General features: G+C 41.3%; 1 protein-coding gene across 1 annotated transcript; it reads left to right on the top strand.

Moving 5' to 3' along the window:
* Positions 1-1,451: 1,451 nt before the first annotated feature.
* FDPS (farnesyl diphosphate synthase) lies at positions 1,452-10,436 on the top strand. Its single transcript, XM_081968243.1, has 11 exons — positions 1,452-1,609; positions 1,833-1,958; positions 3,154-3,314; positions 3,719-3,859; positions 4,039-4,119; positions 5,763-5,885; positions 6,457-6,530; positions 7,150-7,222; positions 7,509-7,586; positions 8,978-9,112; positions 10,136-10,436. The coding sequence occupies exons 3-11, from the start codon at positions 3,174-3,176 to the stop codon at positions 10,334-10,336; spliced, it is 1,047 nt and encodes a 348-aa protein (XP_081824369.1). The 5' UTR covers positions 1,452-1,609; positions 1,833-1,958; positions 3,154-3,173; the 3' UTR covers positions 10,337-10,436.
* Positions 10,437-13,795: the final 3,359 nt, after the last annotated feature.

Genomic DNA, 13,795 nt, shown 5'->3' on the forward strand with positions numbered 1-13,795 from the left:
GGAGGTTTTTAAGAAGATGTTGGATATCCATTTGTCTGAAATGGTGTAGGGTTTCCTGCCTAAGCAGAGGGTTGGACTAGAAGACTTCCAAAGTCCCTTCCAAATCCATCCATCCTTCCTTCCTTCCTTCCTTCCTTCCTTCCTTCCTCCCTTCCTCCCTCCCTCCCTCCCTCCCTTCCAGAAAAGAAGATTTTTAAGAAGATGTTGGATATCCATTTGTCTGAAGTGGTGTAGGGCTTCCTGCCTAGGCAGAGTGTTGGATTAAAAGACCTCCAAGGTCCCTTCCAAATCTGTTTTTCTATTCTATTCTAAAGCAAAAGGGACAGGAAGCGAGAGGGGGAAGAGACAGAAGGAGAGGGGGGGCAGAGAAGGAGAGCGACAGCCCTGATTTCTTGCCCTGTGGCACAAACTCAGCTTTTCCCAGATTGGTAGATCTGGAGATCCCGCACCGGGATGACCAACTGAGATCATAGTGGTTTATTTCACAAGCCCCTGTTTCCAAAGAGAAAAGGCTTAATGTCCCAGGCCCAGGAGAATCAAGCTGTCCTTTCCTGGGGCGTGAAAGTATATTTATGATATTGGTTTTGTGAGAGATTGCCCCACTTGTGGGCAGGTTGTTGAACAGAATCAAATCAACGGAAATTAATTCCACAGGCATGAATTCTTTGCCAATTCGGTTGATCGAAAAAGTTGATCAAAAAAGAGGGCAAGAGAGATAAATTGAAAAGGAGGAAGAAGGAAGAGAAGCAGAAAGGAAGAAGGAGGAAGCAAAGCAAAAGAAGGAAGGAAGGGATAAGGAAAATGGAAGGAGAGAAGGAAGGAAGAAAAAAAGAAAAGAAAGGAGAAAAGAAAGAAAGAAAGAAGAAAGGAAAGAAGGAAGGAAGGGGAGAAGGAAAATAAGAAAAAGGAAGAAAAAAGAAAGAAGGGAAAAAGGAAAGAGAAAGAAGGAAAGAAAGAAAAAGAAATAAATAAATAAAAAGAAGGAAATAAAAAGAGAAGGAAGGAAGGAAGGAAAGAAAAAGGAAAAAAGGAAAAAGGAAAAAGAAAGAAAAAGAAAAGACAGACAGACAGACAGAAAGAAAGAAAGAAAGAGAAAGAAAGAAAGAAAGAAAGAAAGAAAGAAAGAAAGAAAGAAAGAAAGAAAGAAAGAAAGAAAGAAAGAAAGAAAGAAGATAGGTTGCACCCTAATTCTTTCCCGACCTTAAACGGTTAAATTAATTCAGAAATAGAACGAGGAAAGCGCCCCATCTTCCAACTTCTCCCTTTTCCCCCTTCCAGCCAATCCCCAACTCCCTCGAGCTCCCAGCTCCTCCTCTCCCTGCCTCCGATTGGCTCTTCACTCCATGGCCCGTCTTCATCCGATGGAGAAAGCCAATCCGGAGGCTGACCTTGCCATCGTCTATACTTACCACGGCCCCTGTTTTTTTGTCTTTCCCGCGAGGCTTCCTGGGCGTCGTAGTCCGCTCCTGCGTTCTTTCCGCGGCGTCCTGCTAGCGCCGGGACTACAAAACACAGAGGGCATTTCGGCGCCATAGGCATGTAATACCATAGTGGGCGACCGAGCAAAATCTGTCTTTAGTGCTGAGATAAGCTTAGAAGGTTAACAAAGGTAAGTGTTGCATTTAAAAAAGTATCTGTATTATTCTGCATTTTGATGGCTGCGACTCTGGGTTAAGAACCCCCCTTCCTTTTTTTTTCTCTGCAGAAGCAGCCGTTTGCCGGAATAACCCTTTCTTTGCAAACCAAAAATTTTTAGGCTAAGGCGCTAGTCCACATGATCTTTGCAACCTTAGGGGCGAGTTGCAAACGTTGCTTGTTCATTTCTGCCTTAGGTTTTTGGAGAGAGCGCTGCGAAGCTGCAATCGATCGGGAGAGTCGCCTTCCTCTACCTGGCAGGGCTGTTTTTCCGCATTTGAGGAAGGCTGGTAGTTTCCCCATTTTTTTTCCTGCAAAGAAAGGTGAGCTTTTACCTGTCCACATTTCTTTTATCATTTGCTATAGCAAGACGAGAAAAATGCCAGATTTATCATGGTTGGCGTTAAAAATTCAGCAGGATATATAACGCACGCAATCGATAAAATTGATAAAATATTTAATGTTTAAAATTAAAATATGTAACATTTAAAATTAAAATATGTAACATTTAAAATTAAAATATTTAATATTTAGAATTAAAATATTTAATATTTGGAATTAAAATATTTAATATTTAAAATTAAAATATGTAACATTTAAAATTAAAATATTTAACATTTAAAATTAAAATATGTAACATTTAAAATTAAAATATTTAACATTTAAAATTAAAATACGTAATATTTGAAACATTTAAAATATTTAGTAAAGATTAAAGCTTTGGATAGGAGTACCCATCTTTCGCGGGAGCAAGGAAACGACAAGCGTTGGGAATTTAGTGTACCATCAAAATGGACCTCAAAGGTCATCTAGACCAACCCCTCCCTGGGGCAAGATCCCGCTTGAGTAAAATGCTCAAGCTAGTTTTGAAGTCCTCCCAGGGAATGTTAAAATTAGAAATTCTGAGGGTGTCCCATCCTGCGAAATAATCCTTTAATGCCAATTTCTGAAAGTTTAGCAAGAAAACAGCTAAGCTCTGAGAGCACCAATCTTTTTCTTCTTCCTCTTCCTCCTCTCTCTCCCTTCTAGCACTGATAATGTTCCCTAGGTGGGTCATGAAACGTCTGCAAGAAAATAACCAAGCTTAGAGATCACTAAGGACCCCACAGTCTTCTTCCTCTTCTTCCTCCTCTACCTTCTCCTCCTCCTCCTCCTCTTCCTTCACCTCCCCCTCCTCCTCCCCCTGTCCACAACCCCCCTCCCCTCTCTTCTAGCACTGATGACGTTACCTAGTTGGGTCATGAAACGTCTGCAAGAAAACCACCAAGCTCAGAGAGCACCAAGGACCCCACATTCCTCCTCCTCCTCCCCCGTAAACCCATCTCCCTTCTAGCACTGATGATGTTATCTAGCTGGGTCATGAAACATCTGCACGAAAACAAAACAAGCTCAAGACAGCAATTTGTTTACACTTAAATCAAACAGATGAGTTTTATCTACTCAAGAAAAACTGGGTTAAACCCCGGGGCCGATAAGATGGAGGCGAGTTGTTTTAACACCGCCCTTTCCCTCCCGCAGGTCTGTTGGCTTGGAAAAGCATGAGCGAAAGTGGAAAGCATCACTCTGCCGTTACGGACAAGGAAGAATTTGTGAATTTCTTCCCCCAAATTGTCCGGGACCTGTTGGAAAACGAACTTCACGTCCCTGAGTTGTCCGATGCCGTCAACAGGCTAAAAAGGGTGAGACCCGAGCCCGTGCAAAATTCTGCTTTGCAATAAAATCGACAAAAAATTTGGTACACCGACGGGAACTTAAAATCTTTGAAGACCGGTGCATTATACCATCCTGTTGGCCTCAATTGCAAGTACAATTTGCTAAACAAAACTCCGCTCTGGCAACATGAAGAGCAGCTGGCCACTCAGCTAGCTCCATTCAGTTGCCCAGACACCACTCTGCAAGGGATTATGGGCTCGTTAAATGACCATGGTTTTAGTCGTAAGTTGAGGACTAGCTGTAATGCCAGGTGGGGTGAGCTGGAGACCAAGAGGAGATCCAAGAACTGTGGGATTCAGCAGAAATTGGATCTCTTCTTAGAGACGATCGCCACAATTCTCTGACATTTTTGGGTTTTGTTCCCCCACAGGTGATCGAATATAACGCCGTCGGTGGTAAATACAACCGCGGATTGACAGTGGTGGCCGCTATTCGGGAACTAGCCAAACCGGATCAGCCTGACCCGAAAACCTTCCGCATCGCCCTGGTTGTGGGCTGGTGCGTTGAACTGGTAAAAAATTCCTTTGTGGTTTTTTTTGGGGGGGGGGAGCGGAATCGCTCTTCCTTAGCGTGCACCTCAGCCTTCTCGTGTTACTAGTCCTTAACGTCGTGATTTCCCAACAAAGGTCCCTATTGGCAAAGCAGAAAGAATGTCTGTCTCCCTTGGCAACCTCTGGTTTTTAATTGCAGCTCCAGGCCTTTTTCCTTATCGCGGATGATATCATGGACTCTTCTCTGACCCGCCGAGGCCGGCCTTGCTGGTACAGACAGGTTAGTTTGAGCAGATCCAAAAACTACTGGCTGCAAAGACGAGGAAATCCTGGGGTTGTTTTTTTTTAATGTTCTTCCTTTTGGCCTTGAGACAATACTGATTTTTAAAAAAAACTTAAATTGACCCTTGAAAGGAGTTTGCACAACACAATTGCTTCTCTCAAACTGGGCTAGTTTAGTTTTAGATTTAATTTAGTTTTAGTTTAGTTTAGTTTAATTTAGTGGCCTTGGGACAATTCTGATTTTTTTTAACTTGGGAAAAAACCGACCATTGAAAGGAGTTTGCACAACACCATTGCTTCTCTCAAACTAGTTTAGTTTTAGTTTTAGTTTAGTTTCGTTTATTTAGTTTTTTACTTTATCATTGCACATCGCACAACAAAATCAAAGGCCATCTTTAGTGCACATTATAACTATAAAAATAAAAACACACACATCCTTCAGATGCTGTACAACTGAATTGAAACCCTCCTGATATTGCATTAATATTGCACTATACCTTAGAATTCAATGTAGTTATTGCCCTGGGATAGAAGCTGCTTTTCAGATCTATTTGTCCTTGTTTTTATTGCCCTGTTTGCCGGATGGTAATAGTCCCAAAAAAAGGATGCCCAGGATGAGATGGATCTTTAAGAATGTTTGAACTTTCTTAAGGCAGCGGGAACAGAGAATAGAATAGAATAAGAATAAGAATAAAATAAGAGTAGAATAGAATATAGAATAGAACAGAATACAAGTAGAATAGAATAGAATATAGAATAGAATATAGAATATAGAATAGAACATAGAATATAGAATATAGAATAGAACATAGAATATAGAATAGAATAGAATAGAATATAGAATAGAATATAGAATAGAACATAGAATATAGAATAGAACATAGAATATAGAATAGAACATAGAATAGAACATAGAATATAGAATAGAATATAGAATGTAGAATAGAACATAGAATATAGAATAGAACATAGAATATAGAATAGAACATAGAATATAGAATAGAACATAGAATATAGAATAGAACATAGAATATAGAATAGAACATAGAATATAGAATAGAATATAGAATATAGAATAGAACATAGAATATAGAATAGAATATAGAATATAGAATAGAACATAGAATATAGAATAGAATATAGAATAGAATATTGAAGAGAATAGAATATAGAATAGAAAAGAAGAATAGAATAGAAAATAAAATAAAATAAAAGAATAGAATTATGAAAGAAGAGAAGAGATGGAAGAGAATAGGAATAGAATACAGAAGAGACAATAGGGTAAGAGAGGAGATGACAGAGGATCTCAGGGTAAGAGAAGAGGAGAGAAGAAGATAGGATAGGGAGAAGAGAAGAGAGGATGAGATAAACTTTATTGTCACTTTTTTTCTGTAAACACACCAGCATGACTTTTTTAAAAACTGCATTTTTTTTAAAAAAAAAGGGGGGGAGGGCATGCCACTGCCCGCTCGCAAAAGAAAATATAACCGTGGTCTTAAAGTCGAGAACTAAATGCTTAGAGGCTGTGGTTTGTTTGTTTGTTTGTTTTTACATTTGCAAGGAAGCCCAAACTAGGATTTTCCTTGTGATTCCTGGTTCCTTTTCCCTTTTTTTTTTTCCGGGGGGCGTCCTCTCTTGCAGGAAGGGATCGGCTTGGATGCCGTTAACGACGGGCTCCTGGTGGAATCAAGCGTTTACCAGCTGCTGAAGCGGCACTGCCGAGATCAGCCGTATTACCTGAATTTGATGGAGCTTTTCCTCCAGGTGGGCACGACAATCAAGTAGTCCTCTTCCTCGTTGAGGGCCAGCCCCTGCCTTTAAATTGGGCTGTTTTATTTTTTGGGGGGGGCAGAAAGGCTGCGCGGAGGGCGGAAATAAGTTGAATTTTATGACCTTTTTCTTTGGAAAATATGTGTTTTGTTCCATATTTTAACTTCTTTTATAAACAAAGTGTTGTCCGGTTTTCCTGCCCACTTTATATTTTTCTTTTATGCGTGGTTCGTTTTACGTCGTATTTCCATTTTACATTTCAGTCATTTTATTTTCATTCCACATTCCTCAATATATAAACAATGTCCTCATTTGCCTCTCTAAAGTAATCAAATGTAACATATCCTTTCCATCTATTATTCTGTTTTTACTCTTCATAATACATATCCTCAAGTTTAATTTTGTATAGTGGACATTTCGATTACTTAGTTATCCACAAGTAGCGATTTTAATCTACATCCCACGCGTTTTATTGAATATAGACCGTCTGGCCTTTTTCTTCCTTTCTTTTAATCTTTTCTTTCTTTCTTTTCACCTTCTTTTCCTCTCTCCTGTGTTTTCACAGTCATCCTACCAGACCGAGCTGGGCCAAACCTTGGACCTCTTTCAGATCAACCTGGATTCCTTCACCGAAGAACGGTGAGGAGACGTTTCACCCCCACCACACCGGTGGATTAAAAACCGTCAATTTAATGACCGTCCAAATTTATAGCGGCAGTGAACAAATGACTTGTGACTTAGTTATCCTTCCTTCCTGCCTCTCTTCCTCCCTCCTTCCCTCCCTCCCTTGAGGTTGGACTAGAAGACCTCCAAGGTCCCTTCCAGCTCTGTTATTCTGTTATTTTGCCTTCCTTCCTTCCCTCCCTCCCTCCCTCCCTCCCTCCCTCCCTCCCACCTTCCTTCCTTCCTTGCTTCCTTGGGGTTGGACTAGAATACCTTTCAGCTTTGATATTCTGTTATTTTGCTTTCCTTCCTTCCTTCCTTCCCTCCTTCCTTCCTTCCTTCCTTCCTTCCTTCCTTCCTTCCTTCCTTCCTTCCTTCCTTCCTTCCTTCCTTCCTTCCTTCCGGTTGGACTACAAGACCCCCAAGGTCCCTAGCAGCTTTGATATTCTGTTATTTTGCTTCCCTTCCTCCCTCCCTCCCTTGGGGCTGGACTACAAGACCTCCAAGGTCCCTTCCAACTCTGTTACCCTGTTAAAAGGGTTGCAAGGGACTCTTCCTTCTCCTAAACGCTGAAGCTCTCTGCTTCCTTCGGCAGGTACAAAGCCATCGTGAAGCACAAAACGGCCTATTACTCGTTTTATTTACCGGTGGCAGCTGCCCTGTACATGGTGAGTTTGCTGGCAGGAAACATTAAAAAGTTGCATCGCTTTTTCCAATGCCTTTGGCTCAAAAGGGACAATTTGCTTTAAAAACTGCAGTGCTTGCTTTAACAACCACGGCAAAAAAGGGCCATAAAACGGAGCCCGTCGTGGGACCGGTCCCCTTTAGAACCATTAAGTAGAGGAACAGGTGAGTATACTAGGAGTTGTATCTTACTCAATGCTCGTTGCAAAGTTTATCCGTGTAGTTTCTTGTTTAATTTTTTTTTCCTTTCTCCTCCTCTTCCTCACTTAGGCTGGCATCGACAGCGAAGAAGAGCACGCTCACGCCAAGGCCATCCTTATGGAGATGGGGGAATTTTTTCAAATCCAGGTATTGTTTTTGCAAGTTTTGGGTCAAGAGATGGATGGAAAAATACATTTGATGATGTTGATGATGATAATAACAATAACAATAATGTTGTTGTTGTTGTTGTTGTTGTTGTTATTATTATTATTATTATTATTATTATTATTATTATTATTATTATTATTATTATTATTTAAAAAAATTAAGATGGCTTGAGATTTGAACATGGGACATCCAGACTCGGAGGAACAAAACTGGCGATTTTTCTTCATTTACCTGGTTTGTTTTGTTTTTGTTTGTTTGTCATCTCTGCAAAAAGTGGCCTCTATCAGGACTAGAAACCTGCTGGGGGTTCTAAATAAATCCACTGTTCTCCGAAGCCCTCTATTGGTAGCAAGACGGTACTGCACATATTAGCTTAAATCCGTACCTTGGAGATTCGAAGTTGATCTGGCTTTTTGTTGTGGCCAGCCAGTGGATCTGGCCGCACATTCGGACAGTGAGGAGGGTTGGGGAGGAACCTGGGCCAGTCCTGGAGTCGGGGGGAGGCTCTGAGGAGGGCTCTGTGTCGGAGGCAGAGATGGAGCCAAAGCCATATGCCAGTTATCAGCTGCCTTCGGAGTCGGACATCAGTGGGGCAGAAGAACAGCTGGAGCCTGTTCCCAGATTTGTCGGACGAAGGGAACAGCTAAAGAACGGGGGGAGACTTGGGAGTAAGGCCACAGGTGGACGATGAATGGCCCCTCCCAGAGGAAATAAAAGAGGAGCGACAGGGGAGTGGAGCTTGCAGGAGTCCATTAGTTCGCTTAATTGGTTCGTGACTCTCTGAGGCTCCTGGCCAAGTTCTGCAGAGATCGGCCTGGCAGCTCTCCAAGCCAGATAAAGTCTGTGACCGTAAATCCTCCCTCGAAAGACTTTGCTGGATGCGAATGAGCAGAATTCACAGTCAGTTAATAAAAAGTGTTTTTTTTGTTGGGACAAGGAGTTCGCTTCAGGCTCTCGGGAAGCCTCGCTCAGAATACTTCTGCATTAAAAAATATGTGTGCAAAATTCACTTTTAACTGGCCAGTCTTTCGTGTCTGCCCGGATTCCTGGAATAAATGCAATTTTGGCCTAATTAGGTGGGAGGGGGTGGTGGGTGGAATCAAGAAAAGCAGGAAGTTTTGCAAGGCAGTGGATAAACCGGTTTGGGTTCATTCTCAGCAGCCACACGGGGGGGTTGGACTAGATGACCTACAAGGTCCCTTTGAACTGTTATTGTTCCGTTATTACACCTACGTGCTCGGAGATCCGTGCGAAAGGAACGAGACCGATCTGCAGAAAACAGGGCCACGTGAAATACATTTGAAGCCTCCCTCCTGGATGGTTGAAAAGAAATTCCAGAGATTTTAATAAAATGACCTTTCTCCCTGCAGGATGACTTCCTCGACAATTTTGGGGACCCCCAAGTAACGGGGAAAATAGGGACGGATATTCAGGATAACAAATGCAGCTGGTTGGTGGTGCAGAGCCTCAAACAGGCATCTCCGGAGCAGAGAAAGATTTTGGAGGTAACCTGGTTAATTGAACAACAAACCAAGTTTTCCAACAACCACTGAATGCATCCAGGATGACTACACATACTCCTTATTCTCTGGAAATTTGCACATCCCCTTCTGGTTACTCCTTGACGTACGACCGCAATTCAGCCCAAAATTTCCCTCGCTAAGCGATAAACCTTGTTTTAAGTGAGTTTTGTCCCATTTTACAACCCTTCTTGCTGTGCTCGTTAAGTGAATCACGGCACTTGTTAAGTTAGGAACCGGGTCGAAGGGAGTTTCGCCCCGTTTTACGACCTTTCTTGCCTCGGTTGTTAAGCGAACCGCCACAATTGCTAAGTTAGGAACCGGGTCGAAGGGAGTTTCACCCCATTTTACGACCTTCCTTGCCTCGGTTGTTAAGTGAACCACCACAATTGCTAAGTTAGGAACTGAGTCAAAGGGAGTTTTGTCCCATTTTACGACCTTGTCTTGGTCGTTAAGTGAATTACTGCAGCTGTCAAGTTAGGAACAGGGTTGAAGTGAGTTTCGGCCCATTTTATGACCTTACCACGGTTGTTATGTGAATCACCGCGGTTAAGTTACGAACACAGTTGCTAAGTGAATCTGGCTTCCCCAGTGACTCGGCTCGTCAGGAGGTCGCAAAAGGGGATCACGTGACCCCTCCCCCGGAACCTGCAACCGTCATAAGTATGAGTCAAATTGCCAAGCATCCGAATTTAGATCATGCAACCCACGGGGATAATGCAACGGTCATTAAGTGTGGAAAACGGTCCTAAATAGCTTTTTTCAGTGCCGTTGTAACTTCGAACGGTCGCTAAATGAAGCGTTGTAAACCGAGGACTATTTCCATAGCACCTTGCTCAAGAAACGAACCATTTCTTATGAGCGGGAATCGTGCAAAATTCAAAAAAGGGGGATGGTTTCTTAGGTTCGGTCCTGACCGACGCAACCTGGGAGGGAGGGAGGGAGGGAGGGAAGTTGGAAAAATTAACGCTTAAACCGTCCAAATTTTTATTTTTGGGAATCCCGTAGGAGAACTACGGTCAAAGAAATGCGGAGAAGATTAATCGTGTGAAGGCTCTTTACGAAGAACAGGATTTAAAAGCCGTATATCAAAGCTACGAAGAAAACAGCTACCAAAAAATTGTGGGTTTAATCGCACAACACGCCGTCCGTTTGCCCGACCGGATTTTCCTGGATTTGGCCGACAAAATCTACAAGAGGCAGAAATAAATTTCTGCCGAGGATTTTATTTTTAGCTGGGACTTGAGAGAAAAGCAGAATTTCTTTAAAACGGTTGCGGGATAATTCAGAAACAGGAAAAGGGGGGGGGGGGGAAAAGAGGGGATATTTTCCTTGCGTTACACCCTCCATGGGATTTTTATTTTTATTTTCTTTCGATAAGGGGGCTTATTTAGGAAGGCGGATAAATTCCAATTTTGTTTCTCGCCAGAGATACAGGCTGCTTTTGTGTGTGTGTGTGTGTTGTGTGTTTGTGTATGTGTGTGTGTGAGCGAGAGAGAGTGTGAGTGGTGGGGTGGCCTAGAGGTGGAGCTCTGGCCTCACAATCTGTGAGTTCGACCCTAGGTAGAGGCAGATATTTCTCCGTTCACACCGAGAATATATCTGCTGAAAAAGACTCCCCTCTGGCAACAAGAAGGGCATCTGGCCAGTAAACACTGAGCTCCATTCAGTTTGCCCACTCTCCACCTCGCAAAGGTCATTATTAAAAGATGATGTATGCTGCTTTTTCCCATTTTTTTTCGTCCTGAGCCTCCCAGGGGGCTGTGAATCCTTGCCATCAAGGGTCGGCGGCTGGGGATGGTTGGCATTGTAGTCTGTTTAGGAAACAGACAAGTTGCTGCTACTGGTCTTCGAACCTGGACGACACTCCACTAAGCTGGGATTTGTCTTTGGCTGAGGTGATGAGGTATCTTAAGGGGCCGGTTGGAAGACTTTGTGTACTACCAATAATAAATTATTTTCCAAGTGGAAACTGACGACCAAGGGAAGATTGTGGCTTTTTTTTTCTTCTTCTCCTCCTCCTTTCCTTTTCTTCTTCTCTCCTTCCTTCCTTCTCTGTTCAAACCGTGTCAGGGACGGAGATGGAAATAATCCTCATCTTAACGACGGCAGTTGGGACTGGAGTCTCCGTGGCTAAGCAAGGCAGTTCTTAACATGAGTCTGATTTTAGCACGGCGGTCAAGTTGTTAAGCGAACCATGCCGTTTGCTAAGTGAAGATCAGAATAAAGCACCAATAATAATAATAATAATAACAGCAATAATATAATGATAATTATATGGTAATAGCAACCGGCATCGACCATCAGTCAATATTTGTGATACATTTTTAAATGTTCGGTTGACTTGAGTTTCATGTTTAATGAATAAGAGATTATTAATAATAATGATAATAATGATTATCTACACGGCTATGGATGAAACATGTAAAAAGCGATGTCCATTGCCAAAATATTAATAATAACCAAATAATAATAATAATAATATTATTATTATTATTATTATTATTATTATTATTATTATTATTATTATTATTATTATATAATTATTATTCGACGTCCTAGGCCCCTGGGTGGGGCCTGACTAGTAATGCCAAATCCGGCGAAACAACTGGCCGCTGTGATACAATTCTGTTGATGCAATAATAATAATAATAAATAAATAAATAAATAAATAAACAAACAGACAAAGTACTAGCGCATAACACACCAGACATCACACTGGTTGAGAAAAAGAAGGTTACAATCATAGACATCGCAATACCAGGTGATAGCAGAGTTGAGGAGAAGGAACATGAAAAAGTCGCGAAATACCAGGACTTAAAAATTGAAATCCAACGATTATGGCACAAACCAGCAGTGGTAATTCCAGTGGTAATCGGCACACTGGGTGCTATTCCAAAAGCACTGGAATTACAGTTAAAACAGTTAAAACTTGACAAAATCACCATCAGTCAAATGCAAAAAGCTGCACTGCTTGGATCTGCACGTATATTACGAAAATACGTTACGATGTCCTAGGCCCCTGGGTGGGGCCCGACTAGTAATCAATGCCAAATCCGGCGAATCAACTGGCCGCTGTGATACAATCGTATAGTAGTAGTAATAATAATAAATATATTATAATAATAATAAGTTGATGAAACTGTTGACCACATACTCAGCTGCTGTAAAAAAATCGCGCAGACTGATTATAAATTGCGGCACAATTCAGTAGCACAAATGATCCACTGGAATTTGTGCAAAAATTATAATATTAAAACAACAACAAACTGGTGGTAACATAAGCCTGAAAAAGTCACCAAAAATCAGATGGTCAAGATCCTGCGGGATTTTCGTATACAAACGGACAAAATACTAGCGCATAACACACCAGACGTCACACTGGTTGAGAAAAATAAGGTTACCATCATAGACATCGCAATACCAGGTGATAGCAGGGTCGCCGAGAAGGAATATGAAAAAATCGCGAAATACCAGGACTTAAAAATCGAAATCCAACGATTGTGGCACAAACCAGCAGTGGTAATTCCAGTGGTAATCGGCACACTGGGTGCTATTCCCAAAGCACTGGAATTACATTTAAAACAGTTAAAACTTGACAAAATCACCATCAGTCAAATGCAAAAAGCTGCACTGCTTGGATCTGCACGTATATTATGAAAATACGTTACGACGTCCTAGGCCCCTGGGTGGGGCCCGACTAGCAATCAATGCCAAATCCGGCGAAACAACTGGCCGCTGTGATACAATCGTATAATAATAATATCCCAGACTGAATCGAATCGAAGATTAACCATAATATAAACGGGCTGAAGCATATTTTCCACTCATTCGTTTAATCGGGTTCTTTTTATTCTTAGTTTTAGGAGTTGCGTGAAGAACTGATCATACCTTAGGTTCACCTTTGGGCAGAAATGTTCAACATTCAAAACAAGCGCCACTGTGCCATCGTGAGGGCTAGAAACTTGTCACCTTTCAATTAAGAGCTGGATTCCCTGCTAGGCAGAGTTCTGAATCCGACATTGGTTTACATCTCTCCAAAGTATCTGCCTGCAAATGAAGAAGTTGTTCACCCCTGTGGGGCTATATTTATTTTTAAAAGATGTGTGGGTCTTTGGAAGACACCTGGAATTCTTACTCACAGGGGCGGAGAGGGATGGATAAATTGCACATTGCAATGTGTGTATGGATGTGTGTGTTTGAAAGTAGCATCTAATCTATTTTCATCTCTATCTATCTCTATCTATCTATCTAATCTATTTTCATCTATCTATCTATTTATTTATCATCTATCTATCTAATCTATTTTCATCTCTATCTATCTCTATCTATCTAACCTATTTTCATCTACTACCTCTATCTATCTATCATCTATCTATCTATCTATCTATCTATCTATCTATCTATCTATCTATCTATCATCTATCTATCTATCTATCTATCATCTATATAATCTATTTTCATATCTATTTTCATATCTATCTATCTATCTATCATATCTATCTATCTATCTAACCTATTTTCATCTATCTATCTATCTATCTAACCTATTTTTATCTATCTATCTACCTATCTATCTATCTATCTATCTATCTATCTATCTATCTATCTATCTATCTAATCTATTTTCATATCTATCTGTCTGTCTGTCTGTCTGTCTCCCTCCAT

This window comes from Natrix helvetica, assembly GCF_964273705.1.
Source record: "Natrix helvetica genome assembly, chromosome: 16".
In the NCBI taxonomy this organism is placed as follows: Eukaryota; Metazoa; Chordata; class Lepidosauria; order Squamata; family Natricidae; genus Natrix; species Natrix helvetica.

What these genes read in the sequence shown, in the direction of transcription:
- FDPS (XM_081968243.1), top strand. Translation starts at nt 3,174, where the DNA reads ATGAGCGAAAGTGGAAAGCATCACTCTGCCGTTACGGACAAGGAAGAA. An exon ending in CCGTCAACAGGCTAAAAAGG is followed by an intron (nt 3,315 to 3,718) that starts GTGAGACCCGAG and finishes GTTCCCCCACAG; the next exon opens with GTGATCGAATATAACGCCGT. An exon ending in GGGAATTTTTTCAAATCCAG is followed by an intron (nt 7,587 to 8,977) that starts GTATTGTTTTTG and finishes TTCTCCCTGCAG; the next exon opens with GATGACTTCCTCGACAATTT.